Here is a 25967-nt window from a genome sequence, read left to right as displayed (position 1 = left end):
TGATGCTCTACCACTGATGGGGTCCTGCTAAAAATGGCAGCTCCTTTTTCAGCATCATTGGTCCCATCTGCACTACACAATATTATACCACTTTAAACAGTCATGGCTTCCCCCACAGAATCCTGGGAACTGTGGCTTGTTAAGGGTGCTGCCGATGGACCATTCATCCCACCCCAATAGTTAGCCACCATTCCATGCCCAATGAACATGCTCAGTCCTCACCTGACTGGGTTTTTTTTTGTTAGGCTGGGCATTATGAGAAATGGAGGAGGTGGAAGAGAGGATGAGAATCCTTTAAGATCTAGTGCAGACCTTTGAATCATGGTCTGGCACAAGTCACCAGTTCAAATCTTGCCCTGGCCATGAGCTTGCTAAGGTAGCATTAGGACAGCTTTTGAATCTTTCAGCCTCAACACCCCCCATTCAGTTTCCTATGTGGGCTGATTGTGTTGGCATATATTTTAGTGCTGTGCAGAAATCTGCTCTCTAGTTTCTTGCCAGTGCTTTTCCCCCCTCTGTGAAAGAAGCTTCAATTTTCTTGCCTCATTCTTGGGAGTTTCTTTATAATGTGGGTCAGTGTGTGGTTTTGAGATTATTTTATGGTTCTGAGATAAGAGATATATATGTGTTTCTTTCCGGTAAAGATTTCTCCAGCACTTCGCAACCTTCCTAGCTGCCCACACTTCCTGACCTGGAAAAATCCCATGGGACGCATTACCTCATGTTGTCGCCTCCTGGGTTTTAGTCTGAAGTATGGGAATCTGGGAGAATTGCTGAATGGAGCTGATTTGTAAAACGAAAGGACACTCTTGCAGACACCAAGATTCTCCTCGTTGATAGCTTTCCGTTTTCTTTAGGGTCAATTGCCAGAGAATGGCTGCAAGTGGATGGGAAATACAGGGGGAATTTTTGGCACAGCAATTAGGAGTGCTTAAAGAGCTTTGAAGGCAACAGTAGCAAACAGCGGAGGCGAATTTCAGTTTTATAGACAGACACAGAAGTTTAGTTTTGCTTGCGAGTTTAACTTGTTTCATTGAACTAGGGTAGGGTTTCCTAAACTTGGGTCTCCAGCTGTTTTTGGGCTACAGTTCCCATCATTCCTGACCACTGATCCTGCTAGCTAGGGATTATGGGAGTTGTAGTCCAATAACAGCCGGAGACCCAAGTTTGGGAAACCCTGACGAGAATTGTGCATGTTTTCGGGCTCAGGGTACCTCAAGGCCATACTACAGTTCTCCAAAAGAAACCTCTGGGCAGATGATGTGGACCCAGGTAAGCAACTGAGAGCATAGAATCATAGAATCATAGAGTTGGAAGAGACCACAAGGGCCATCCAGTCCAACCCCCTGCCAAGCAGGAAACACCATCAAAGCATTCTTGACATATGGCTGTCAAGCCTCTGCTTAAAGACCTCCAAAGAAGGAGACTCCACCACACTTCTTGGCAGCAAATTCCACTGCCGAACAGCTCTTACTGTCAGGAAGTTCTTCCTAATGTTTAGGTGGAATCTTCTTTCTTGTAGTTTGAATCCATTGCTCCGTGTCCGCTTCTCTGGAGCAGCAGAAAACAACCTCCCTCCCTCCTCTATATGACATCCTTTAATACATTTGAACATGGCTATCATATCACCCCTTAACCTTCTCTTCTCCAGGCTAAACATACCCAGCTCCCTAAGCCGTTCCTCATAAGGCATCGTTTCCAGGCCTTTGACCATTTTGGTTGCCCCCCTCTGGACAAGTTCCAGCTTATCAGTATCCTTCTTGAACTGTGGTGCCCAGAACTGGACACAGTACTCCAGGTGAGGTCTGACCAGAGCAGAATACAGAATACTATTACTTCCCATGATCTAGACGCTATACTCCTATTGATGCAGCCCAGAATTGCATTGGCTTTTTTAGCTGCTGCATCACATCACATCAGAGCAGAGTGGGTGGCTGCTTGGTAGGTGCAATTTGAAATGCTGTGTGCGAAGCTGGGTGCTTAAATCAACCTCTGCCCGCAGCTCAGGCCTGGCATTTGCAGGAAGAAGCTGTGGTCTGGGGCATGTTCCCCGACTCATGCACATCTGCTGAATGCCTCATTCCGCCTTTGCCAATGCTGCTGCTTGCTCACTCTTCATGAACACGTGTCCCACTCGCCTCTGTTGATCACACCCTCCTTTTAAAGTGTTGTTATTTCTTGCTTTCTAAGCTGTTAATCATGCGGTGATTAAATTCTTTGCCAGTGATGTGTTCCAGGGGGAAAGAGATGATAATAGACCAGGCTTGAACAAGCCTGTAGCAAACATGCCCGGCTCCTATAATTATTTTATTTCTCTCCACCCTGGCTCGTGAGCAATCATCTCTGTGTTTACAGATGGTAGGAGAGGGGTAAATGAGGAGGAGGAGGAGGAGGAGGAGGGTGGGAGGGCAGAGAAACCTCTTGGCAAGCTTAAGAACTATCAGCAGCTGAGTGTTTTGATGCGCTCTGCAATTAGGATTCCAATTAGTGTTTCAGCTGATGGTTCCACCTAAAATGACCTACACCGAAGTTCTTTCTGAAAGCCCTTTGCTTGGCCTCTTCCATTGCGGGCAGAATTATCAGACCTGCTTTTCCTAGCTGATGTGGAAGCAATGGCAAAGGATGCAACTGAGAGGTTTAGCAGTAGTGACCCTCTATTGCTTAGGAACCTAGGAAGCTCCCTTATATACCAAGTCAGACCAGTGGTCCATCTAGCTCAGTAGAGAGAGAGACCTTAGACTTGGAGGTCAAATGCAGGCTACCATGTCTGGCACTCAGGACTCGCCCCTGGGCCCAGCCCCACTCCACACCCTCTTGAAGTGCTTTTGCAAGTGCTCTTGAACTCGATGATGTCTCTTGGTTTCCTGGAGGGATGTGGAGTGTTTATATTGTAGAAAGAAACCTCTGCGTTCACATGGCTGACGCATAGCCTACAGAACAGAGTCATGTTCTTTGCTCTGCCCATTTGTTGCCTCTGGAAGGTTGCCCATGAAGAAAGACAATCCTCTATGGGTGCAAAAGTTAACCTCATCTCCGGTCTTCACTGACCAGCTGCAGCTCTCAAGGGTTCTAGACCTGGGTCTCTCCTGTTCCTAACTGGAGAAGTCAGGGATTGGACCTGGAACCTTCTGCCAGCAAAGCAGAAGATCCATTGCTGAGCTACAGCTTTGTCAATCTTGGTTAAAAACTAGGTCTTTGGGGTTACACTCTGTTGTATCGTCAGCATGTGCCAGTTGCAACTATAATTGCCTATACAAAATGTATAGGGCTGATTCTCACATTTAATTGATATCTCAAAGTGAATCCTTCCCCCTTCACTTCTGGTAGCATCCCCATTGGAGTGGGGATAGAGGTCAGTTTGGGAAAGTGCGCGTCAGCTGCTGATCTCCCTTATTGCCTCAAAATAATATATTGTGGTTCTCTGGGCAGCAGTATTCTTGACAGCAGATGTGAACAGCAGCAATGATTTCTATACTGTATTGGCTAGAGGTGGACAAAAAAAAGAGAAGAAAGTAGGAGAGATGCTGTGGGGCAAATGTCCTGTGCTTGTGATAGGTACTGTGGTTTCTCTCTTTCCTATTGTCATCGGCTGGACTTTGAAGTAGTTGTCCAGATAGGATGAGTTGCTGCAGCATAGCTGTCAACCCCCCCCCCTTTTGCTGGAAATTCCCTTATTCCAGCGCCATTTCCTGCTGCTATCCTGGATTGTTAGATATACCATAGAAAAGGCACCCCCAAACTTCGGCCCTCCAGATGTTTTGGACTACAATTCCCATCATCCTTGACCACTAGGGATCATGGGAGTTGTAGGCCAAAACATCTGGAGGGCCGCAGTTTGGGGATACCTGCCGTAGACTGTCCCTGGGACAGGTGAGGCTGCTGGTCCATTATTTTCAAATCCGAAAATGGACGGGTGAGGCTGCTGATCTCTTATTTTCAAATCCGAAAGTTGACAGCTATGTGCTGGAGGGTCCTCAAATTCAGCAGGACCAGGTTACCAGACCTTGAAGTGAGTGAATAATTGGCCCAATTCTATCTGAAGAGCTACCACCACAAGACCTTTAGGCAACTCTGTACCTATTCTCTGTGTGTAAATTCATTAGATTGGCATGACAGTCATTCCCAATCCCTCAGGACTTTCCCCACTTGAAAATTCTATGCACCCTTTGCTAAACTGAATGTGGTGTGAGCTCCTGCCAAAAATCCAGACCTGATTTTCCCCAGGATTCTTTCTAGAGAGGCTCCTTCCTCTCTGAGGGAAAGAAATCCAAGTTCAACCGGTATGAAACCTTTAGAAGTCCATAGTATGGGGGACTTACCCAAGCATTCACACCATAAGCAATTCTTGGTTCTCATACTGCTGTCAGCAAACCTCTGAGGAATCTATGGTTGGGTCTGTCTCCTCCTTAGGGATGCAGATGGACCAGTCTATTTCTGGTGCATGTTGATTTTACATGTATTCATCAATCCATTCCATCCCATTTTTGTATCAACTCTCCGTTAAAAAAAACCCTCACCAGATAGAGATTTGCATGATTTTAAACACATTTCCCTCTCACAAAATGCACATTTTTGTTTGCATTTGATTTTTATCCTGAAATATGCTCATGTTTTTCCTATGCATGTTTGGCACAGTTTTTGAAGCAAGGACTCAAGGACACCTGCGTTCCAATTCATGAGTTGCTTTGGGAAGTTGGGTTGGTTTGCTTTAAAATGCCATGATGAAATCCTTGAGCATCACTGCTCTTGACTATTACAACCTTTTTGTGCTTCCTTCCAAAGAGAGCTTTTTTTTTTTTTGCATTACACCACCAGGTGTGTGTGTTTCACCCAGGCATGCCAAACCCTGCAAATGTCTACACTGCAATTAAAAAAAGACACCACAAAACAGCCACTAGGTCTAACTTGTCAGTCATTACCAGGAGGATGTAAACAGAGCTATCTATCTATCTATATATATATCTATATATCGTCTACATCTACATCTATAATATCTGAAGCACACTGTTTGGATTGTTGTATGGCAGTGGTGCTGGGAGAGAACCTGTGGAGTTGAAATTCCTGCCACTGGAGTTTTTTCAAAGTTTAACACCACTTTTGGAGATGCTTCATGTTGCCGTGCTATTCAGTAACTTTGCAGAGGTTAATATTCAGCCTTGCTTCTTCAAAGGCAAATATTTGGAATGGAAGGCAGAGAAGCAAATATGTTTCTGATAATAAAAAGCCAAAGAAAACAAAACCCTGATGGCCAAGTGAACTGCACCATATTGCTAGAACAGACAGTAAACAGATATATTTCCTTATCTTTGCTTCATTTCTACTTAAGTTTAGTTTCATTTCAGTGGACACGCCATCAACTTGAACAGACAATCTGTCTTTTGGTTACTAATATGCTTTGCCACCTTTCTTTGAAAACTTCTGGCCTTGCTCATGTGCCTTTAACAGCTGACATTCAGGCAGACGTCTTGGTGGTAAGGCTTTTTTGGCCATGGCAATGTGATGGGGAAAGCCTTCTATTAGTCAGGCGGCTGTTTAAAGGTGTAGGAATGAAGCGAGTATGGGGGGAAAAACCCCGGCAATCTTGTCACATACTCCTGGATAAATCCTCTTAATTGCTGGCAATTTTCTGCCCAGTTCCCCAGTATAATAATAATAATAATAATAATAATAATAATAATAATAATAATAATGTTTTCCTTTGGAAGTGCAGTGGACGCCTCATGCAGTCTACTGCCTGAGGGTTGCCTCCCAATTACTGTTTATTCAGAGCAGATGCCTTGAAATTAATGGACCTAAGTTAGGCTCCATCTGCACTATACATTTAGAGCAGTATCACACTACTTCAACAGTCTTGGGTTTCCTCCAGTTTGCTAGGGGTGCTGAGCATAGCTGCCAAGTACCCCGTTTCCCCCGGGAAACCCCCCGTTTTTACTTACCTTTTCCCGGTGGTCCCCCGTATCACTTCGTCTCCCGTTTTTCTCCATTATTTTCTCCTGCCGGCGGCCATTTTTTTCCTTTCCGGTTTGCCCTTCAATGGGCACCAAAAATGGCCGCCGCCGGCTTTAAAAGTCGCATCTACGCATGTCCGGAAGTGCATAGACGTGACTTCCGGTGTCGGCAGCGGCCATTTTTGGTGCCCATAGAAGGGCAAAGCGACACCGGAAGTTACGTCAACACAACTTTCGGTGTCACACGGCTGCCGGTCCCGGATTCTGCAGTCCGGGACTTGGAAGGTAAGGTGCTGAGACTTGTTAGAACATCCCCTTTCCCCTGCACAGAGCTGCAATTCCTGAGTTCCTTGAGTAGAGGGATGGATTGTTAAACCACTCTGCAAATTGTAACTCTGCGACTAACAACTCCCAGTCCTGAATTACTGGCCACCTCTGTTTTCAAACAAATTGAGGCAAACGAATATGAGTTTGGAAACACAAAGAGTACGAAACATGAATTTAGGCTGCATTAGAAGCAGGGGAAGTGCCAGTCAGGCCTTCGTGATCTGTTTGATTCCTGGATTTTCCATCATACTGCGTAGTAGGTCAACAGATCTATCATATTTTACAAGGGAGAAAGAATTAAGGACAAGTTGTTCTAGGCTTTGGAAACCAAATTCAGATTCATAGACCTTCTGTTGTCCATTGCAGCAAACAGTGCCCCCTAGGTATTTGTTCGTTTTTAAAAAAAAGCCATTTCGGTTGTGAATTTACTGCAAATGGAGAAATTTGCAGACGCAATTGCTCTGTTCTTTTCTTTCTTTTGGAGAATGACTCCATTTCATTCCATTCCCTTGTTGTTTTTTAGAAAGGCTTTTTCCCCCTAAGTTGCGTTGTCTTAAGCTCAGTGAGTTCCTGAAGCTAGGACTACCGTAACGTTCTCAAGTTCAGGGAATTTGGCAGTAGCTTTGCAGCATTACAACATTTTGGATGTTGCCATCCAAAGGAGAAGTGTTAAATAAAAATAGAATCTGTACAGAACGTGGAAGAGTGGGGTATAACAACAGCTGAGTGAAGAATCTCTGGACACATTTCCCATTGCGATTGTTACAAGCTGTTTGGCCAAAGTGAGTTAGCTGACCATGGGCGGGGGGTTTGATTTTGAGACTGTTTTTCATGACCAATTTTAGAAATAGTAAGTGGTGGTGTACAAAAAAGGGGGGTGGAGAAGAAGCAGCCCAAATATGCACAGAGAATGACCCCACAATAATGGATATTTTGGCAAGGAAAGTACTGTATGGGGTAGAGAGGTAAGACGGCTTTGTGCTACATGTTGAGCAAATTATGCCCCCTTCCCTTTGTTTATTTGAATTCTGGCAGTCTCTTACTAAGATCTGCTGCTTTTCTGCTGGGGTGTTGTTGTTTTTAACAAAAATTAATATGAGGGAGGCTTGCAAAAGAGAGCATATTTTCCATTAGATGCAGCAATATTCCATCTAGTACACAGAGACAGGGTTGGTGACGAGGCCAGCTGTAGGCTTCAGGAAGCCCTCTTTGCTCCTGGTGGCTCTGAATGTAGTTGGGCAGGTTTTGGTGGGCGGTTGCAATATTGCAGCGGATGCCAGGCCACTTGAAACTGTTTAAATGTTCCACGGTGCCTTGAAGCAGTGCTACGTCCATTGGGAGCACTGTGGATAATTAAAACTGGAGAAGCGCTGAGACCCATCCATCTAATACAGAAGGCCTCCAGGCTGGACCATGCAGGCACCACAACAGTTGCCCACAGATGCTGTGTGCCGAGTCTGGTGTATTTTTCCCCCCAGTGATCTGATGGGTCCTGCACTATATTTCGCCTCCATGGTCAGAGCCAGTAATGCGTCTGAATGCTAGCTGCTGGAAATCGCAGGCGGGGAGAGCGCAATGATGCTTGGGTCTTACTTTCAGATTTTCCACAGGGATCTGGGTGGCCATTGTGAAAAGGCTGGGATGGATGAGCTGTTGGCCTGATCCAACAGGCTCTTCCTGTGTTCTTATTCTGCTGCCGATAACAACAATTCCCACCAATTTTATGTTATGCTTAATAACAACCACCACATTTTGTAAGTCATTTAGAGACTCTTGGTTGTGTACACACCATACATTTAAAGCACCCCCCTTGCCCGCTTAAAAATAGTAAAAATCAGAACTGGAGTTTACCCTACACAGAGCTACATTTCCCAGGGCCCTTAACAAACTGCAGTTCCCAGTATTCTTTTTTGGGGAATGCGATTTAAACGCATGACGTACACATATATGGAGCCTTCATGTAGCAAGCAACTAAGAAATTGAGTAAATAACAAAAAGTTTAAGCCTCACTTCAGCAAGGAAAATGTAAGACACTTGCCCTGGACTCTCCATGCTGGGTGGCCGAGTCTGTTAACCTCCATTTTGTTTTCCCATAATGCCCCAGAATAGGGACACTAAGTCCGGGGGGGGTGGTAGTGTCCCCCACTAAGGGGCACTTGAATGAATAAGCATTCATATATTGCAATGCACATGTGAGCCTTATTGGATTGCCTAAATGTGAAGAGGGGTGTACACACATGTACATCTACAAAAAAGCTGTTGGTCTAATCCCACCACTCACAAAGTTTTAAAAACATTTCCCCCAAAGTCGAAATAGGAGCACCAAAATAGGACCGTATACTGAAAAATACAGATTCTCCAAAGAGGCAATTGGTGAAACATATGAATTTTGGGAGAAGAATGTATCATTAAGGCAAAACAGCAGTGTGACATTTCCCCCTCTGTCTCTGTAAACCAGAATTCACACATAGAATCAGTGAGTCACAGTTTTTGAAAATGGAATATGGGTCAAGACGAAACTACCCAAGTGATCTTGGTTTGTGCCTCTTTTTTTAAAAAACCCAATAATAAAATTGTGACCAGGCCAGAACATGTTCTTTCTGGCAAGACTTCTTCAGGTTGCATGAATTCCAGGAAGACATTTGTTGGGAAGGTTTCACTGTTTTGAGTTTTCTCTGAGCTGCGTTTGCTTTCATAGCTTGGTTGTTGGCCCTGGCTTAATATAGGGTTTACACCTTGCTTGCCTGTGTAACCATGGTGATGCTGAAACTAATACAGAGAGGATGAACAGGAGTGTAGGGCCTCAAGGTTGATCTTCTCTGTCTCTCCTTGTATGGCTTTAATCAGAAAGATGGCTGCCATTTTGGGAGACAGAAGTTTATATATGAATGAGGAAGGTGACGTTTGAAACCACTTGTGGCTTCGTGGTAAATTGAACTGAGGCCTATTTGAACGCTAACCGTGAAGAGTGCCATGACACATTCACCATCGTACATTTTGTTCCAGTGTTTTGTGAGCTTTTATCCAAATCATGTGCCTTGTCCTTAAACCACAGAGCTTTCAGATGGTCCTAACAAAAGCAAAAAGGCTTATGCCACAATATTTTGTGGATGACACCACGCCTGGTGGATTCTCCAAAACGATGTCCATGTAGTTGGAAAGCTAGCATGAAGAGAAGGCTGGCTGAAAGCACTTATTCCTGAGAGGCAATCTTTTTCATTTGCAGGGCATTGGGTTTTGTATTTGAATTTTACAGGGTATATGTATTTAACATATTAATATGCTGCTTGAATCATTCAGATTTCTAAGTGGGGTGCATAAAAAAAAAGCCCCAGGAAAAAAATGATAACACTGCCTTTAAATGCCTGCTTGTACAAGAAAGTATTAGCCATGTACCTGAACTTCAGCAAGGAGGGTACCTGTCTAATCTCAGTTGATAGGGAGTTTCACAGGCCCACTAAACTGAATCCACCACATTATTGTTAACAACATGGGGGACTTTCCCACCTGCAACCTTCTTTCATGAAGGTGGTAGGTGGAGGAAATATCTATTGGAGGCTTAGGAACATAGGAAGCTGCCTTCTACTGCGTCAGACTGCAGCTCAGAATTGTCTACCCTGATGCCCAGCATTTCTTCAGGGTTTCAAGACAGGCTTCTCTCCCAGCTCTACCTGCATTCAAAGCGGGTGATCTACCACTGAGCGAAGGCCTCTTCCCCGATGCTCCCAGACGCTCAGTTCTCATAACAAATCTATTTGCTCGTCACAATTTATGAGACGCCAGTCATTGCAAAGCAGTCCTGAGGCAACTGTCTGAGGCCTAATCCAGGCGCCTGAAGATGCAGAGGCGCCTTTTCCTTTCAGCTTCCCTGGATGTTCTGCCAGTCCAGTAATAATAACCAGCAGCAGATGTGAATCTTCCGTGGCGTGCAAGAGAAAGGGCTGGGTTGGGGATTGCAAGGCACATTCATGGTCCACCCCCACTCCAAAGATAGATCTCTCAGCTTGGAGCCAGTTTCTTGAAAGATGAGGAATGCTTTCTCCGGTGTGCATGTTTAACCTTCCTTTCTTTTGCCGTCAGGGGAGACTGGCTCCATGTTGCTTTGTGTTACCCAAAGGGAACGGTGTTCACTGTTGTGGGGGACATTTACCAGCGGCAGACGGGGCGAGCGCACAGCGTAATGCACTACCAGGCAGCCTCATCCCACCATACCGTGTTGAATGGGACTGATGAACGGCTCTTTTACTTCGACAATGCATCAGGGTGAGTGATCCTGTCTACCTGGCGCTTTTCCTTTGCCGTTTGTGCTGCCGGTGAGTCACAAAGACCTGTATTGCATACACCTAATCCTTGTCATCTGAGAAAACATAAAGAAGAGAGTCAGCCCGTTAGTCCACCTAGCTCAGTACTGTCTAGAGCAGGCACCCCCTAACTTCAGCCCTCCAGATGTTTTGGACTACAATTCCCACCATCCCTGACCACTGGTCCTGTTAGCTAGGGATCATGGGAGTTGTAGGCCAAAACATCTGGAGGGCCGCAGTTTGGGGGTGCCTGGTCTAGAGTGACTCTCCAAGGTTTCAGATAGGAGCTCTGCCGCTCCTACCTGGAGTTGCCAGAGAACCTTTTACATGCAAAGCTCTACCACCATGCCGTTGCCTTTTCCTTTTCCTAAAGAGCACAAATGTGTCAGGTCAATCTCTACCGCCAATGTGCCATGGTTCACAGGCAAGCTTGTGTGCCCTATTCCCCCACAATGCTTTCATGCTGAAGTGTCCTGATCCACAGCCCTGTGTGTCAAGAACTCCTGCATGGGCGGTCCTCTCCATTTGCGTTGGTGGAGAATCTGTTTGTAGCAGATAAATCCCCGCTGCGCTGGAAGCCCAGAACACTCAGCAGATTTGTAAAGTGCAGTGCCAGCTATTCCATTCCAAATCTCCCTTGCTACCCCTTCTCCTAAATACAGACGTCAGATGTCTCTGTTTTGTAGGGAGCCTTAGGGTTGCAATTTCTTCTCCCCATCCCAGAAGCTGCATTTGGAGATGTGGGTGTTTAGAAGAAGGTTCTGCTTCAGAGTGGAATACTTTACTTCCTCCCCATAGAAATGAATGGCACCTATTTGCTTGTGTGTCTGATAAAGTTTAAAAGAGCCAAATACATAGACACCAGAAAGCTTTATCTCATTTAGCATCCTTCTTTCCACATTGGCCAAGCAGTCACCTGTAGGAAGTCCACCAGCAAAACATGAATGCGGCTTGCCTTTTCCTGCTGCTGTTCCCCAGCATCTGATATTCAGAAGTGCACTTCATCTGAAAATGGAGGTTCCATTAACAGCCTTATGCTCCATGAATATGACCAGAAGGGCTGTAGTTCATTGGTAGAGCAGTTTCCTGGAAGGCAGAAGGTCTCTGGCTTAGTCCCTGAACATCTCCAGGTAGGTCTGAACCCCTGGGCAGCTGCTGGTAGTCAGTGTAGACAATACTGATTTGGATGGCTCAGTGGTTTAGCCATGTTCCTTTGTCTTACTCGCTTTGAATGCTGTTTATTTATTTAAGCAGGTGACCATCACCACTTTGAGTATATTGAATCTGATGTGGGGTGCCTAATCTTTCCAGTCTCCTGTCCATTTTTCAATCTAAAGTTTATTGAAAACATTTGAACCCTACCACTACATTTTCTACTTTTTCCTTAGCCGTTAATAGTCCCCTTGCTTTTGGTATGCTGAATATATTTAAGCATAACAATGAATTAAGTATCTCTTTTTGCTGTTTTGTATGCTTTGGGTTGTATTTGATATTCGTCATGCTCTTGAGAAGACCCAGTGACATTAATGGATTTGACTAATTTAGGTCCCATTCATTTCAGCGGATCCATTCAGAGTATAACAAATCCATGTTTAATGTGTGTGTGCATGTGTGCGTGCACGCACGCCATTGGACAGAATTAGGGTGATAATGATAATATTGAGCATTTGTATAGTCCATCAAAGCGTTTAGAGCAGGCACCCCCAGACTTTGGCCCTCCAGATGTTTTGGACTACAATTCCCATCTTCCCCAGCCACTGGTCCTGTTAGCTAGGGATCATGGGAGTTGTAGGCCAAAACATCTGGAGGGCCGCAGTTTGGGGGTGCCTGGTCTAGAGTATTTCGCATGCATAGTCTCGTTGCAATCCTTACAGCTACTGCGTAAGGTAAAACAAAAATATTATTTTCCATATTGCAGAGTTTGGGGATGGAACTGAAGCAGAGAGGGCTTGCCTAAATCTATTACTGAGTTCATGGCAGAGATGAAATTTGAACTGGGGACTTATTGCTTTAGAGCAGGCATCCCCAAACTGCAGCCCTCCAGATGTTTTGGCCTACAACTCACATGATCCCTAGCTAACAGGACCAGTGGTCAGGGATGATGGGAATTGTAGTCCAAAACATCTGGAGGGCCGAAGTTTGGGGATGCCTGCTTTAGAGGGAAGTTTACTTAGCATTCCCCCAGCTTTCAGGAGGGTCTCACTTGACCTTCCCCGGTAACTCAAAACATTAAAAGCCATGCATTTTGTGTAGGCTGGGAGCTTATTCTTCTCCATGCTAAAGTGTAACAGAAGATCATGTTTTTAATATATATTAAAACTGTCTTAGTGATGGTGCAAGCAATAAGGCTTAGTACATGGGTAGGCAAACTAAGGCATGGGGGCCGGATCCAGTCCATCGCTTTCTCAATCCGGCCCGCGGACGGTCCGGGAAGCAGCGTGTTTTTACATGAGTAGAATGTGTCCTTTTATTTAAAATGCATCTCTGGGTTATTTATGGGGCATAGGAATTCGTTCTTTTTTTTTCCTTTCAAAATATAGTCCGGCCCTCCACAAGATCTGAGGGACAGTGGACTGGCCCCCTGCTGAAAAATTTTGCTGACCCCTGGATTAGTAGTTACTCTGCTAATAAGCCTGTATTAGCTCTGGGCTAGCATAGGACACACTAAGGTGGCTTATGCCGAGTCAGACCATTAGTCTGCCTGCCTCAGTACTGTCCACACAGAGGCTGCCAAACAGGGATTTCTTCCATGCTTATCTGGAGATGCTGGGGACTGAACCTGTATCCATAGCATGTGATGTACCACAGAGTTACTGTGCTTTCTGTACGGCCCCAGTGCTATCATGGCCTATGTGCTGCACATGTGCATATTTATGTGTCCCCAAGCTCAGTTATGAACTTTTGGTGCTTCTCTGGTATCAATAATAAAGAAGCTTACTAATAATAGTAACAGCTACATGTGTTTGGTCGACAGTGTAAACCACATGCTTGTAGTTAAATTTTTTATTTTTAAGCCCACTGTGACTGGAGGGGAGACAGTAGAAGCATCTGCTGAAGTATGGTTTTGGGTTTCTTTTCTTAAGGAGAAATGTACACTGTGTTCAAAAATGTATTTTCTGCATCTGCATTGCTTCACTCCGACCACGGAGGCTGCGATCGATTTATGAATGCCGAGTTAAAAATAGAACCTCGAGTTCTATGTTTAGACACGACACCATTGACCCGTCAAGGCTTGGAGTGAATGTGTGTCCCAGATCGGAAAGGGCTCTCTTGTACCTGCGCCTTTCACAATGAGAATTGGGAAATGCTTGCTTTTTCCTGGTCCTTCCTTGTAGAACTGTACGTCGTGTTATCCCAAATTATGTAAACTTGCTGTTTACCAGCATGCGGGTTTTACTAGTTGCAGTTATTTATGAGGACGTGTCATCTATTGTCCTTTAGAGCTCAGCACATGGATTTGATTATTATTATTATTTTATTTTGGCTGTGACCTGAATGGAATCCCAGGGTTCAGCAAGTTTACTAAGTAGCAGCACATTTCTGCTGGGTGTTGTTTTTTTTTAAGATTAACAGAACCAAGTGAGATTTTTTTTTTTGGTAGCTTATGTTGAGAGTGAATCTTCCTCTCACTTTTTCAGGTACCTCTTAATGCATGGTAATAATTGATAACACTATTAATTGCTGTAAATTAATAATTGATTTTTTTAATAAAAAAAATAGTATTAAATTATCATTATCATCCTTCACCAAAAGGTCTCATGGCGGGTTATAGTACATAAAAACAAAACACAAATCCCAGCCATAACCCCCAAAACAGCCGCCCATACAACAAATTACAGTAAAGACACTGAAATCAATTCTTTGATTTTTAAGGGTCAAGATAAAGAGGTGCATCTTCAGCAGCCAGCAGGAGCCGAAAAGAGGTGGTGCCAGGTGTCCCTCTATGAGGAGGGAGTGCCACATTTTTGGAGCCATCACTGAGAAGGCCCTGGCATAAGCTGCTGTGTGCTCTGCCCTCCACCATGAACTCCCAGGAGGTTGTTACTGCTGATCTTAATCCCTAGGCTGGTCTATAGGGAAGGAAGCTTCCTCCTATGTATAGCTAAGAGAAGGAGTTTCAAACTGGGAAGTCTCTGGCTTTTAATTTTGCTTCTACCATGAACTCACTAAGGATGATGCCTAGGTTCAAGATGATGCAACAAACCAGATTCAGGTTTGTTTTGTCTACGCTGAGTCAGCCACAGGAGTGGAGGAGTTTTGCTGCAGGAAAGCTCACTGCTGCTCATTCACACTAAACCGTAGCTTTGCTTTAAACTATGGTTCAATGTGATGTGTGAACTTGACCGGCAACTGTGGTTCAATTTCCCCCCTTTGTCATGCTCTTCATATTAATAGGTATCTCTTTGTCCAACTTCAAGCACATGAAATTCGGAAGGGCCACAGCTACTGCTCTCAACGTGGCTGCGAACGCCTTAAGATAACAGCCTCGATGCCCGAGGGGCATCCCTGGAGTTGTGCTCCTAATCCCTTTTTGGAAAAAGACATCGGGAGGAAAGCTTCACAGCCCGCAAGGATCCAGCACCGGGCTGTGCCTTGCAGTCAATGCGGGGCTCCTTGGGTACAGTATAGTGTTCTTCTTTCATTGGTTGAATTGGGACAAGGATAGGTGTTCTATGGGAATTCTTGGGGAGAGGTCCCGGGCTCCCATTGTCCCTCCCTCACATTGAGGCCCATTCTGACCAAAATGCCTGGTTCTTAAGCTGGGGCCTCAGTATAGCAGTCTAGTATAGGAGACCCTGTGCGCTACTTTAGAGAACAGTCTTCCAAGTAAGGGATGAACAATCCCAAGTCCTGTTTCAAGATGCAAAACCAGTAAAAGGGAGGGGAGAGTAAGTTTTCCTTCGGCACTTGAACTGAGCAGCTAGTAACGAAAGGCTACTGAAGCGGTTTGCAGTAAAATAAGATAAGATGCAAAAGACGACTGACTCAGTGAAGAAAAAGCCATAAAACCATTTCTACACTTGTTGAATTTTCATTTGTTTTTTCATAAAATGACTGGGCCAACCTTCGATAGCAGCCTTCTTAAGCAAACGTCTTCAATAGCGGCCTGAATGTCAAAATACGAGATGCTTGTTTAATTTTAGTTGGTAACTGATTCCAGAGGGTTGGAGGTACAACACTAAAAGCCTGGCATCTAGTGTGTACCAAGGACATTTTTGGGGCATGTGTCACCCTTAGCAGTACCCCAACTGTGGAGTGCAGGGATATGTTGTCCGCTGCCACTCTCCTGGGCTCCAATCCCTGTAATTTCATCCTGAATATTACTGAAAGTTGTTTTTTTTTAAAAAAATAATAATTTCTAGAATAGTTGTGCAAACTATACTTTCCTTTCTCTGTTGTACATGAAAACATCAGTCGTGGGTAATTGACTATTGCTGTAGCCAGACAACAGCCCATGAGAATTGTATTTTATACAGAAGAATTGCAAGTGCATCCTAAATATATAATCTTTGGAAAATACCTTGCTTGCAAGCTCTTAGCAAACGTAATTAAAATTCATTTGGAAACTTGAGTCCCAGGCAATTAACAGTTCTTCTGATTCAATAATGCAGTACAGCTAAACTCCTCAAGCTAATCTGAGCAAGCGTCTGTTATTCCAAGAACCTTTTATTCCAAGAACCTTTTATTTATTGAACTAAATTTATATATAAATTTGCAAGAAATAATTGGAATTGTCAATTAAAAACATTTTACAATAATTAAAATTAACTGTAAAAAAAAGATTAAATCACACCAACATCTATGTGGATAGGCTTGCCTGAACAAAATTATTTTAAGCAGGTGTTGGAAAGTGCATAATGAAGATGCCTTTCCGGTGTCAATAGGCAGGGAGTTCCAAAGTGTAGATGCTGCCACCCTTAAAAAAAAAAATTCTTACAAGTGCAGGACAAGGAGTATATGGCACCTGTAAGAGTGCCAGCTCCACATATTGAAGTCAAGTGAGCACATAAGGGGGGCAGACAATCCTGCAAGTAATTGTATTTACAGTTATCACTCAGAGTTGACAAAATGTTAAAAGATTGTTCTCTCTTCCCTGCACCTTGTGAAAACAACCCAAGGTAGTAATTACAGAATATCATTCTTGTATTGATCCTTAGCTTGCTACAATCATCAGAGATATTTCTTAGCCTTTCTGCTTTTGTGTTTTCTCCCCCATCCCACATCTCAGAGTTTGTTGCTTGAAAGGCAGGATCTTCCATTGCTATGGCAGACTGAAGATTATCCAGAGTCAAACTGATCCTTGGTTTTCCCCTTCCTCGCCTTGTGCTGAGGCCTTTTCCGTAAGCCCTATTAGCTAGAGGCATTTTTTTTTTGGGTGGGGTTTGATCCAGTGGTCTCCTATGGGTACCCCGTGACCCTCAGCCTGATTTCAAAAAGCTCTCTGCACGTGATTAGTTCAGGCCTGAGGGTGGGGAGGAAAGGGACTTGAGGCAGAAAAAGAAACAGCAGGCTTTGGCTGTGTACACACTATGCCTTGAAAGAACATCCTTTCCTCAAAGAATTCTGGGCACTGTAGTTTAAGGGTTGCTGGGAACACTGGCGGAAGAAGATGAGTGCGGGGGGAGTGCAGCGCCCCCGGCAGCGTGATCCCGGTGGGGTGCCATCGCGGCTCTCCCCGCCCACGCTGGGCACCACGACCCCCACAGGTGGCGCACCACACCCCCAAGATGCGCGCCACACCCCCAGGATGCATGCCACACCCCTGTGGGCGGCATGCCCCACCCCCGGGATGCGCACCAGCCCCGCCCCCACCTGCTCTCCGCACACACACACACACACACACATCCGGTGCAGAGCATGACGCTCCGCCACTGGCTGAGAATGGGAACCCCTCTGTAAGGGGCAAACAATAGTACCCAGAATTCTTTTAGGGAGATAATGTGCTTCCAATGTGCTCTAATGGTATAGTGTGTATGCAGCCAGGGAGAGAGAAGATGGGCTCACCGACTACTGGACTCAACCCTGTCTGTGGTTGCCATTCGGCCCCTGACGGATCATTCTTGAAGGAATGCAGCCCGTGAGAGAAAAATGGTGCCCACTCATGCCCTACAGGGAAACAGTGTGCCATGAGTGTCCCAAATTGCAGTTGCGCAAAATTGCTACCCTTAAACCATCTGCTGAAGGATGTACCCCCTGACTTCATTTTTAGGAATATAATTGGCATGTTGGGTCATTTGAAAGGCCTAGTGTTGTGCCTCCTATGCGGATACTTGGGGGAGGGGGACTTGCCTGAGGGAGCCACACAACCAATGCCCCTATTGGCCTGCCCCCGACACTCTTGTGGATCCCGTGCAAATCCTGGTGTGAGCTCCTAGAGCTTGCTGACAAACCTTTCAGCCTGCACAGGAGTCTGTAAACTTGGTTCCTCCATATGTGCCAGAGTACAAATGCAGATACCGTCATATGTGCGGTATAACTATTGTGCAGAAGCAACCAGTTCATAAAACCAGTACCTCTTTGCTTGGTTGCAAGCCTTTGGGGAGGGGCGGGGGCTGTGCTGCTATACACACAGGCTCTTGCATGTGGTCTGCCAACCTTTTGAACCGAGCTGTTTTCTCTTAAAGTCGCCCAGCAACTGTGAATGAGGTCGTCACCCTGACCACAGGCATTCCATTCTATGTACTAATAGCAAATGCATTTTCTCTCGGCACGAATCCTCTTGTAGCCAAAATGGCATCCAGGAGGGGGGGGTATCCACAGGCTTCAGGGGAACCCCAAGAGATTTGCAAAAGCACAAAAAGATAAAAACGGGGAGGAGGGAGAACCCTCAAATACGGGTAAAGAGGACTGAGTGTGCTCAATGGCATTGACAGTTGAGGGGTGGGGCAGCAGATACAAAACTAGGCGGAGAGAATAGGATGAAGTTCATTATTGCCTGGACCCCTGAACAGGAATACTCCACAGTGTGCCATTTTGCTGCAGGTTGACCTCCAAGGGCTGTCTCTTGAGCTGCGTACACACCATGCATGTAAACCACACTTAAAGCATATTTAAAGGACACCCTATTCCGCTCCCAAGAATTCTGAGAACTGTAGTTTAAGGGTGCTGGGGATTGTAGCTCTGTGAGGGCGATTTCTTTGGGTCAAGTCTTGGAAGTATTTTTTTTATGCAGCTAGGCCTGTGTTCAGCCTTTTCTACAGTAGCCATTCACTGTCCTCCACTGCTTTAAATGGTTTTTATATTACTGTACACCGCCTTGATATTTTACGAGAGGACAGCAGGTAAGTACTTTCATTCATAAATGAAACAATTTGCTTCCCTGAGGGAGCTACTATCCCTGAAATTTATTTGTCTCTCAGGCTCCAGCGGTCTTGATTTATCTTAATCCTTGGTCATGACTCCTGCCGATCCCAGTCAACATGGCCCAATGGTCAGGGAGGTGATGGGGGCCCTTGCCCGACAACATCTGGGGGCCTGCAGGGTTTCATACTGTAACATCCCAAGGCAATGAATGCCGTGTGTTTAATCTGAGGTGGCAATTCTTCCTTTATAACTGCAGGTTGCTGTTACTAGTACGCCTTCAGTTAAATACCTTCGGATCCAAATCCAGTCTGTCAGAAGGGCAGACCTGGAGAACTACTCAAAGGCGGCTTTTATTAAGGTATGTGCAAATAGGCATGGCAGCTTTACCAAATGTGTTACAGTGAGAGGCAGAGGGTTATAGTTGTTTAGAGCATGGGTCAGCAACCTTTTTCAGCCATGGGTCGGTCCACCATCCTTCAGACCATGTGGTAGGCCAGACTTTTTTAAAAAATAAAAAAAATTAATGAATTCCTATGCCCCACAAATAACCCAGAGATGCATTTTAAATAAAAGCACACATTCTACTCCTGTAAAAACACCAGGCAGGCCCCACAAATAACCCAGAGGTACATTTTAAATAAAAGGACACATGTAAAAAGACGCTGATTCCTGGACTGTCCACGGGCTGGATTGAGAAGGCAAATGGGCTGCATCCGGCCCCCGGGCCTTAGGTTGCCTACCCCTGGTAGAGGGTCATATTCAGGCCAGGGAGAAGTGTGAAGTTGCTATCTCTCTATCTAGCCTTCCACTTGGGAAGCTGCTTTATGCAGGCCTTTGTCCATTGAGCTCAGCATGGCCTACAGAGAATGACTGTAGCTCTCCAGGATTTGGGGCAGGCAGTCTCTCCCAGCCCTGCCAGGAGAGAACCTGGGACCTTCTGCACGCAAAGCAAGATGCTGTACCACTGAAACACAGTCCCACCCAGGGCTGGGTGGTACCTATTTTCAGCATCGCGATATATGACCAGCTAAACATCACAATATACTGATATATCATAATGTCTGAAATAAAGATGGAGCTATGCAGGTGCATTGGCTGGCTTCGCGCTTTCCCCCACATTGTGATTTTTGCATCGCACACACAATTTGCGATATATTGCCAGGTTAAACATTATGAAATCGATATCATGATACAGTATGGACTTCAAATTGGCTTTGGATGATATAACCCCACCCTGACCAAGATGGCTGTGAGGATAAATGGGTGGGCTCTGATGTGCACCAGGGATGGGCCACCTGTGTCCTTGCAAATGATGATGGACTCAGCCCCCCCATCACCAGTGGTTGCGGATGATGGGAGTTGTAGTCCAGCAACTTCTGGAGGGGTTCTCAGCCCTTGTTCTAGGGTGCCCTCATGCCTTTTCGGCCGTGGCCCCAGCCTGGTGGAACGCTCTCCCACAAACCCCTGCGGGGTTTGACATCTTTCTCCAGGGCCTGCGAGACGGAGCTGTTCCACCAGGCCTTTGGGCGGGATGCAGTTTGACTTACTTTCCTTTGTATAAAACAAGCCTGAAGGAGGCTCCCAACCAGCTCATAGGTCCTTGTATGATCAGTGGAAACAGCTGGTCCTGGCAAGTATTAACCACTCTCAATTCCAACCTGATTATTGCCACCTGCCCAGATTTTAACTTGTCTGAATTAATTTTGAGATGTATTTTAATTAATTGATGTCTGTTCTTATGCATATTGTGTTGTTTTTATGATGATAGCCGCTCTGAGTCTGGCCTCGGCCGGGGAGGGCAAGATACAATAATTTTTTTAAAAAAATATTGTTATTAAAAGGATGGGATGAAGTGAAATACAGTGGTACCTCGGTTTATGAACTTAATCCATTTCAGAAGTCTGTTATTAAACCATTCTTAAACCAAGGTGCGCTTTCCCAAATGAGGCCTCCTGCCGCCAGTGCCCTTCCCATAGCTGCCAAGTCTCCCGCTGAAAAATGCAGGACCAGCAGTTGCGTAGAAGCAACTTCCGGTGTCACTCTGCCCGATTTCCGGTGCCCAGGCATAGGCAGAGCGGCACCCGAAATGGAGCCTCCCTTGCAGGTAGGAAATCCGGGGGATTTCTGGGATTTTTTTTCTATAACAGCGGGAAACGGATTAAAATCCGGGGGTTTCCCACGAAACGGGAGACTTGGCAGCTATGGCCCTTCCACTGTTTGGATTCCGTTCTTAGACCGAGGTAAAGTTCTCAAGCCAGGACACTATTTCCGGTTTTGCTGAGTTTGTAAACAAAATCGTTCTTAAACCAGACTGTTCTTAAACCGAGGTACCATTGAAACACCCAAATTTCCCAGACTGTTCCTTGCATTTGACAAGAGCTTAGCTTAGTTAAGTTCCAACTGTAGACTGGAAACTGCCACATAGGACCCTTTGATATTTGCATACAGATTGCCTGCAGCTAACTCTGCTCTTTTCTGTGTTTGCAGGTCAACGATGACCTTTTCCTGTTCCATGGCCGGGGGATACTTTTCCTGGTTCTAGACGCATGCTCGGGCGCAGTTGTGAGCCTGCAGCATGTTGATGCAGCCGCCGCTTCAAAGGCTGCCAGCACCGTAACCAATTATGTTGAAACAACTATAAATGAGAGGTGGGTGATGGAGCAAGAGTTTGCTGCATGGGGGGTGGGGGTTGGCAGGAGGGAAACGACCTACTTTTTTGCAACTTAAAATGTATGCCTGGAAGAATCTGACAAAAGCTAATGAAAACTTCAAACTATGTGTGTCTCAAAAGGCTGCCTCCTAGGTCACGGCGGGTGGAAATGTAGCGCTGGAAAGCTGGCAGCGACATAGGAGCTGGCAGTGACTGGGAAATTAATGGCTCCTTTTCCACCAAACGATAGATAAGAATGGTTTTTTTGTCGTCTTATTAAGCATTCTCGATTCTGTAACTTTCACCAAGTGCCCAAGTCTATAATTTCCCAGCAGCCAATAATTCTCTCTCTCTCTTTCTTTTCCATTTCTGAATCTTGTCCTATTTATTCCTGCCAGGTTCTCCTCCCCCCCCCTCTCTTTCTTTTTTGAGAGATCAGAATCGGAGGTGCTGCTAGACTTTCCAGTAAAACTTGGTGTGAGATTTCTCCCACCCCAACCCCCTTTTCATTCTCTCTCCCCACCCCCAGCTTTCTCCTCTTTTTTAACACAAGTTGCCGACTGGAGTTGCCCCGTCCGTCTGCCCTGCGGAGTCTTTTTGCAACTTGGATGTGTTTTAAGAAGTGGAGCGGGATCCTCTCCCCTTTCTGCATCTGTTCCACATTCCTTGTGGTTTCTTCTGTGTCGCCACATAAACATGGAGCAACAGAGGTTTATAGACACACACCAGAAAAAAAAAACCCTGGCTGCAGGCAAAAGCAGGTCAAATACTGTAACCTGAAAACAGATTTCGTGTCCAGGACGTTCCAGAGCAGTTCATGGCCACAGACCTGACTCATCTGCAGCTATCACAACTCAGTGTATAACTGGTGCAGTCAGGAGGGGTTGGAAGAACTTGTTATGGTGCCATTTGCCCTTCTGCATTCTGTAGCAACACTGATGAGGGTTTTAAATCCAACTAAACGGTTGTGTTCCACAACAGAGATTGCCCTCTTGTGCACCCTTGGCATACATCCCCACCCCCACCCCAGCCGCCCAAATTTGCTCTAGAGGCTTTGGGGGACTTCCAGAGCAGATGTCAGGGAGAGGGAAGAGAAATTCCATTGTATAAGTAGAACCTGTGGCTTTTGGAGAAGCAGTCCCCACTGATGAATTTAAGGCAGATGCCAATCCTTTGGGGGTTCTGACTGCTTTTGAAGACATAGATTTGTCGCCATCTAAGTTCTACTCAGAGTATTGAATCTGGTCATGCTCATTAACTTCAATGGATCTACTCTTTTAGTATGAATAAGGTTGGATACAACCCATTTTTATTCCGCCAGGCCTTTCTAGCAGGATAATCCTGGCCTGGTTGCTGTTTATTCTGGAACTGTATAATATTGTTTTAATAGGACTTCATCTGGTTATTTTGCTATTGTGTTATATTTATTTCTGTTTTGTGCATCACTTCAATGTTCCTTTGAATATTTATGATGATGATTTATTATCGCTCACTGGGGCAAGATAGCTTGAGCATCCTAGCCCGACTGCACTGGCTGCCAATTAGTTTCCAGGCCCAATTCAAAGTGCTGGGTTTGACCTATAAAGCCTTAAACAGCTCAGTACCACAATATCCCAAAAGCTGCCTTTTCCCAATATGACTTGACCTGGTCCCTGCAATCATCACCTGAGGCCCTTCTTCGTATGTCTCCTCCACAAGAGGCCCAGAGGGCGCCAACATTAGACGGGGCCATTTCTGTGGTGGCTCCCCTCTTGTGGAATGCTCTCTGCAGGGAGGCTCGCATGGTGCCTTCGTTCCGTATCTTTAGCTGCCAGGCAAAAACGTTCCCCTTCTCTAGGCCTTTGGCTACTTAAACAATCTATGGCCTTTTAAACTGTGTGTGGAGGGGGTTATTGTTTTTCTTTGCTATCATGGTACAGTGGTGCCTCGCTTAACGAACGCCCTGCTTAACGAAATTTCCGTTTAATGAAAGGATTTTTCGAGCAGAGGTTGCCTCGCTAGACGAATTCGTTTTATGAAAAATTCGTCTAGCGAATCGTGGTTTCCCATAGGAATGCATTGAAATTCAATTAATGCGTTCCTATGGGCAAAAAAAATTCAATTTTTTTTTCAGTGCATTCCTATGGGATTCGCTAGACGGATTTTTCGTTATAAGAAAAGACCCGTGGAACGAATTAGATTCGTCTAGCGAGGCACCACTATATGTATTGTTGTGGTAAATCACCCTGTGATCTCCAGCTGAAGGGTAGTATAGAAATTTAAATAATAATAATAATTAATAATAATAATCTATTCTGCTGTTGCTCCCAAAGGAGCCCACAGCAGCAAGCAATTAAAACTGCAGCAGCATAGTTGTTACTGCCGTTGTCTTTGTTCACATTTATTGCACATTGCAAGCACTATTTGTTAATAAAGGCTACTAACATCTTATGAATAGGTGCCTGAGATGATGCTATGTAATCTGAGGTATTTGAACTCCTGACTTCCCAGGTTAAAGCCCATGCAGTATTTGCTGCTTTGTACTAATTCGAAGAAGCACAGCCTTGTTTACACCCTGCCTTTCTTCTAAGAAGATCAAGGCAGCATTTAAAGGCTTAGCCAATTTTGTCCTCGTTAACAACCCTATGAGGTAGAGTAGGCTGAGAGACAGTGACTTGTCCTAAAACACCCAGTGGAGTTTTTGGACGAGAAGGAACTGGAGCCTATATCTTTGTCTGAATGTCCAACACCAGCCTTTATATAATCCTTGCAGTTGTGGGGGCGGGATGGGAGGAAAAGTTTTTGTCATGCGAGAGGTTTCTTTTGTTGGTCTGGCTTGTAGTGTTAGCCTGTCATTCCTTGCTTTTTAGACAGAACTTGTTGGTGACTCAGTGGGAGCTGGGGCAAGGCAGAGGCGGAATATAAAAGGTGTTAATATCCTGTGGGAGGAGCCAGATATCACAATTCTGGTTCAGAAACCACATTAGCCAGCTATACAAAGCTTTGGGGAGAAGGATATAAAAGGTTAAGGAAGCCCTAACTCTTCAAGATTGGGGGGACGGGGACGGCTGCCTTTCCCTGGGGGATTGAGGAAGAAGGGGTTGTAGCACTGAGGGCTTTCTTGTAATCAACATTATTATTTTTAGTCACTTTATCATTTAAAATTACATATTGCCTACATGCCAAAATGGCTTGTAAGATGTTTACAATCAATTTTTAAAAAACACCCATGATCAAAGTATACAAGAAAACATCCTTCATTAAAATGTACTATGAAATAAGCCACTTGAAAAGCATAACAATTCACACACCAGGCTCAGAAGGTCAAGTTCAGGGGTATGCTTGCCCTAAACAGAGCCGGCGGAATGCCAATGCTGATGGGCGGGATGGACTCAGCAGGAGTTAGGGCAGTAGTAAAGAGTGTGAGTGCAAGGGAGAGACTCTATTGAGATTTGTGACAACTGGCTGGCTAAATCCCCGCCTGATATACCTGACATTCTTGTTAAGTTAAGGTTGTGACCCATTCCTTGTCTTATTGCTGCTGTGGGCTAAGTGGAGCTCCTGCTTATCACTTAATTCTGGGGGTTGTCTTGTGTCAGGCTTTCCTTGAACTATTAACGATTCCTGGGGAGAGAAAGAAGGATGCCATTCTTCCCATTGTGCTATGCATGCTACTGTTCTGTTCTCTTCTTCTCTTCCAGATCTATTGTTCTTGTGTGTACTAGAGACCCTGCCAAAGTCATGGGAACCTCTTTAATGCCTGTGTTTACCACGTTAGGCTCTGCAAAGCCGATTGCGTTCCACAAAAAAGGTGACTATATGAATTGTGTGACTTTACATATGGTGAAATACATAATTGTATAAAGCCGTTGCTCAGCAGCCTTTGACTGAAATCGTTCTGACAGCAACATACCAGTGCTGTCTTCATTTAAAGAAGAGAAAAATAGCTTGTGTGTATATTTAGTGTGATTCCAACTTCCACCATTGTTGCAGTGCTGGCTGGGTACAGCCGCCTTCTCCAACAGGGTGCCTTTGAGGCGTTCTGGCCGACAACTCCCATCACCCCCCCAGCCCAACACAGCCAATGGTTAGGAATGATGGGAGTCGTAGTCCAGCAACCAGAGTCCCCTGGGATGAGGGATTGATTGTGAAGGTATTGCAGTTCTGAGGTAAACAGGATCTCTCAGCACCCTTAACGAACTACAATTCCTAGAATTCTTTGGGGGAAGCTGTGACTATTGAAGTGGCATCATAGTATTTTAAAGAAGAGACGCTGAATGAATTCTTTGCATCTGTCTTAACATATAGGGCAGATTCTTGTGTCCGAACTAATTTTTTTAAGAGGGGATTCTGAGGAACTGAGAACAAAGTTCTAATCAACAAAATAAAAACTGAAATTGCTGGGTCTGGGTTAGAGATGGGGAGGCCTGGGAAAAGACCGAAAAAACGGGGGGGGAA

General features: G+C 45.1%; 2 protein-coding genes across 2 annotated transcripts in view; both read left to right on the top strand.

Moving 5' to 3' along the window:
- The window catches only part of CEMIP (cell migration inducing hyaluronidase 1), a 170601-nt gene that overhangs the window by 45223 nt on the left and 99411 nt on the right, over window positions 1-25967 (top strand). The gene's annotated exons all lie outside the window — the stretch shown is intronic.
- The window catches only part of LOC118093031 (inactive cell surface hyaluronidase CEMIP2), an 89746-nt gene that overhangs the window by 54075 nt on the left and 9704 nt on the right, over window positions 1-25967 (top strand). The window contains exons 19-23 of the mRNA XM_060282754.1: window positions 10356-10538; window positions 14972-15194; window positions 19137-19238; window positions 21368-21528; window positions 25211-25320. Of these exons, the coding sequence (XP_060138737.1) occupies window positions 10356-10538; window positions 14972-15194; window positions 19137-19238; window positions 21368-21528; window positions 25211-25320 (779 nt within the window). The remainder of the gene's footprint in view (window positions 1-10355; window positions 10539-14971; window positions 15195-19136; window positions 19239-21367; window positions 21529-25210; window positions 25321-25967) is intronic.

This window comes from Zootoca vivipara, chromosome 14 (genome assembly GCF_963506605.1).
Source record: "Zootoca vivipara chromosome 14, rZooViv1.1, whole genome shotgun sequence".
Lineage (NCBI taxonomy): Eukaryota > Metazoa > Chordata > Lepidosauria > Squamata > Lacertidae > Zootoca > Zootoca vivipara.
This window is presented reverse-complemented; position numbering and strand designations above follow the sequence as displayed.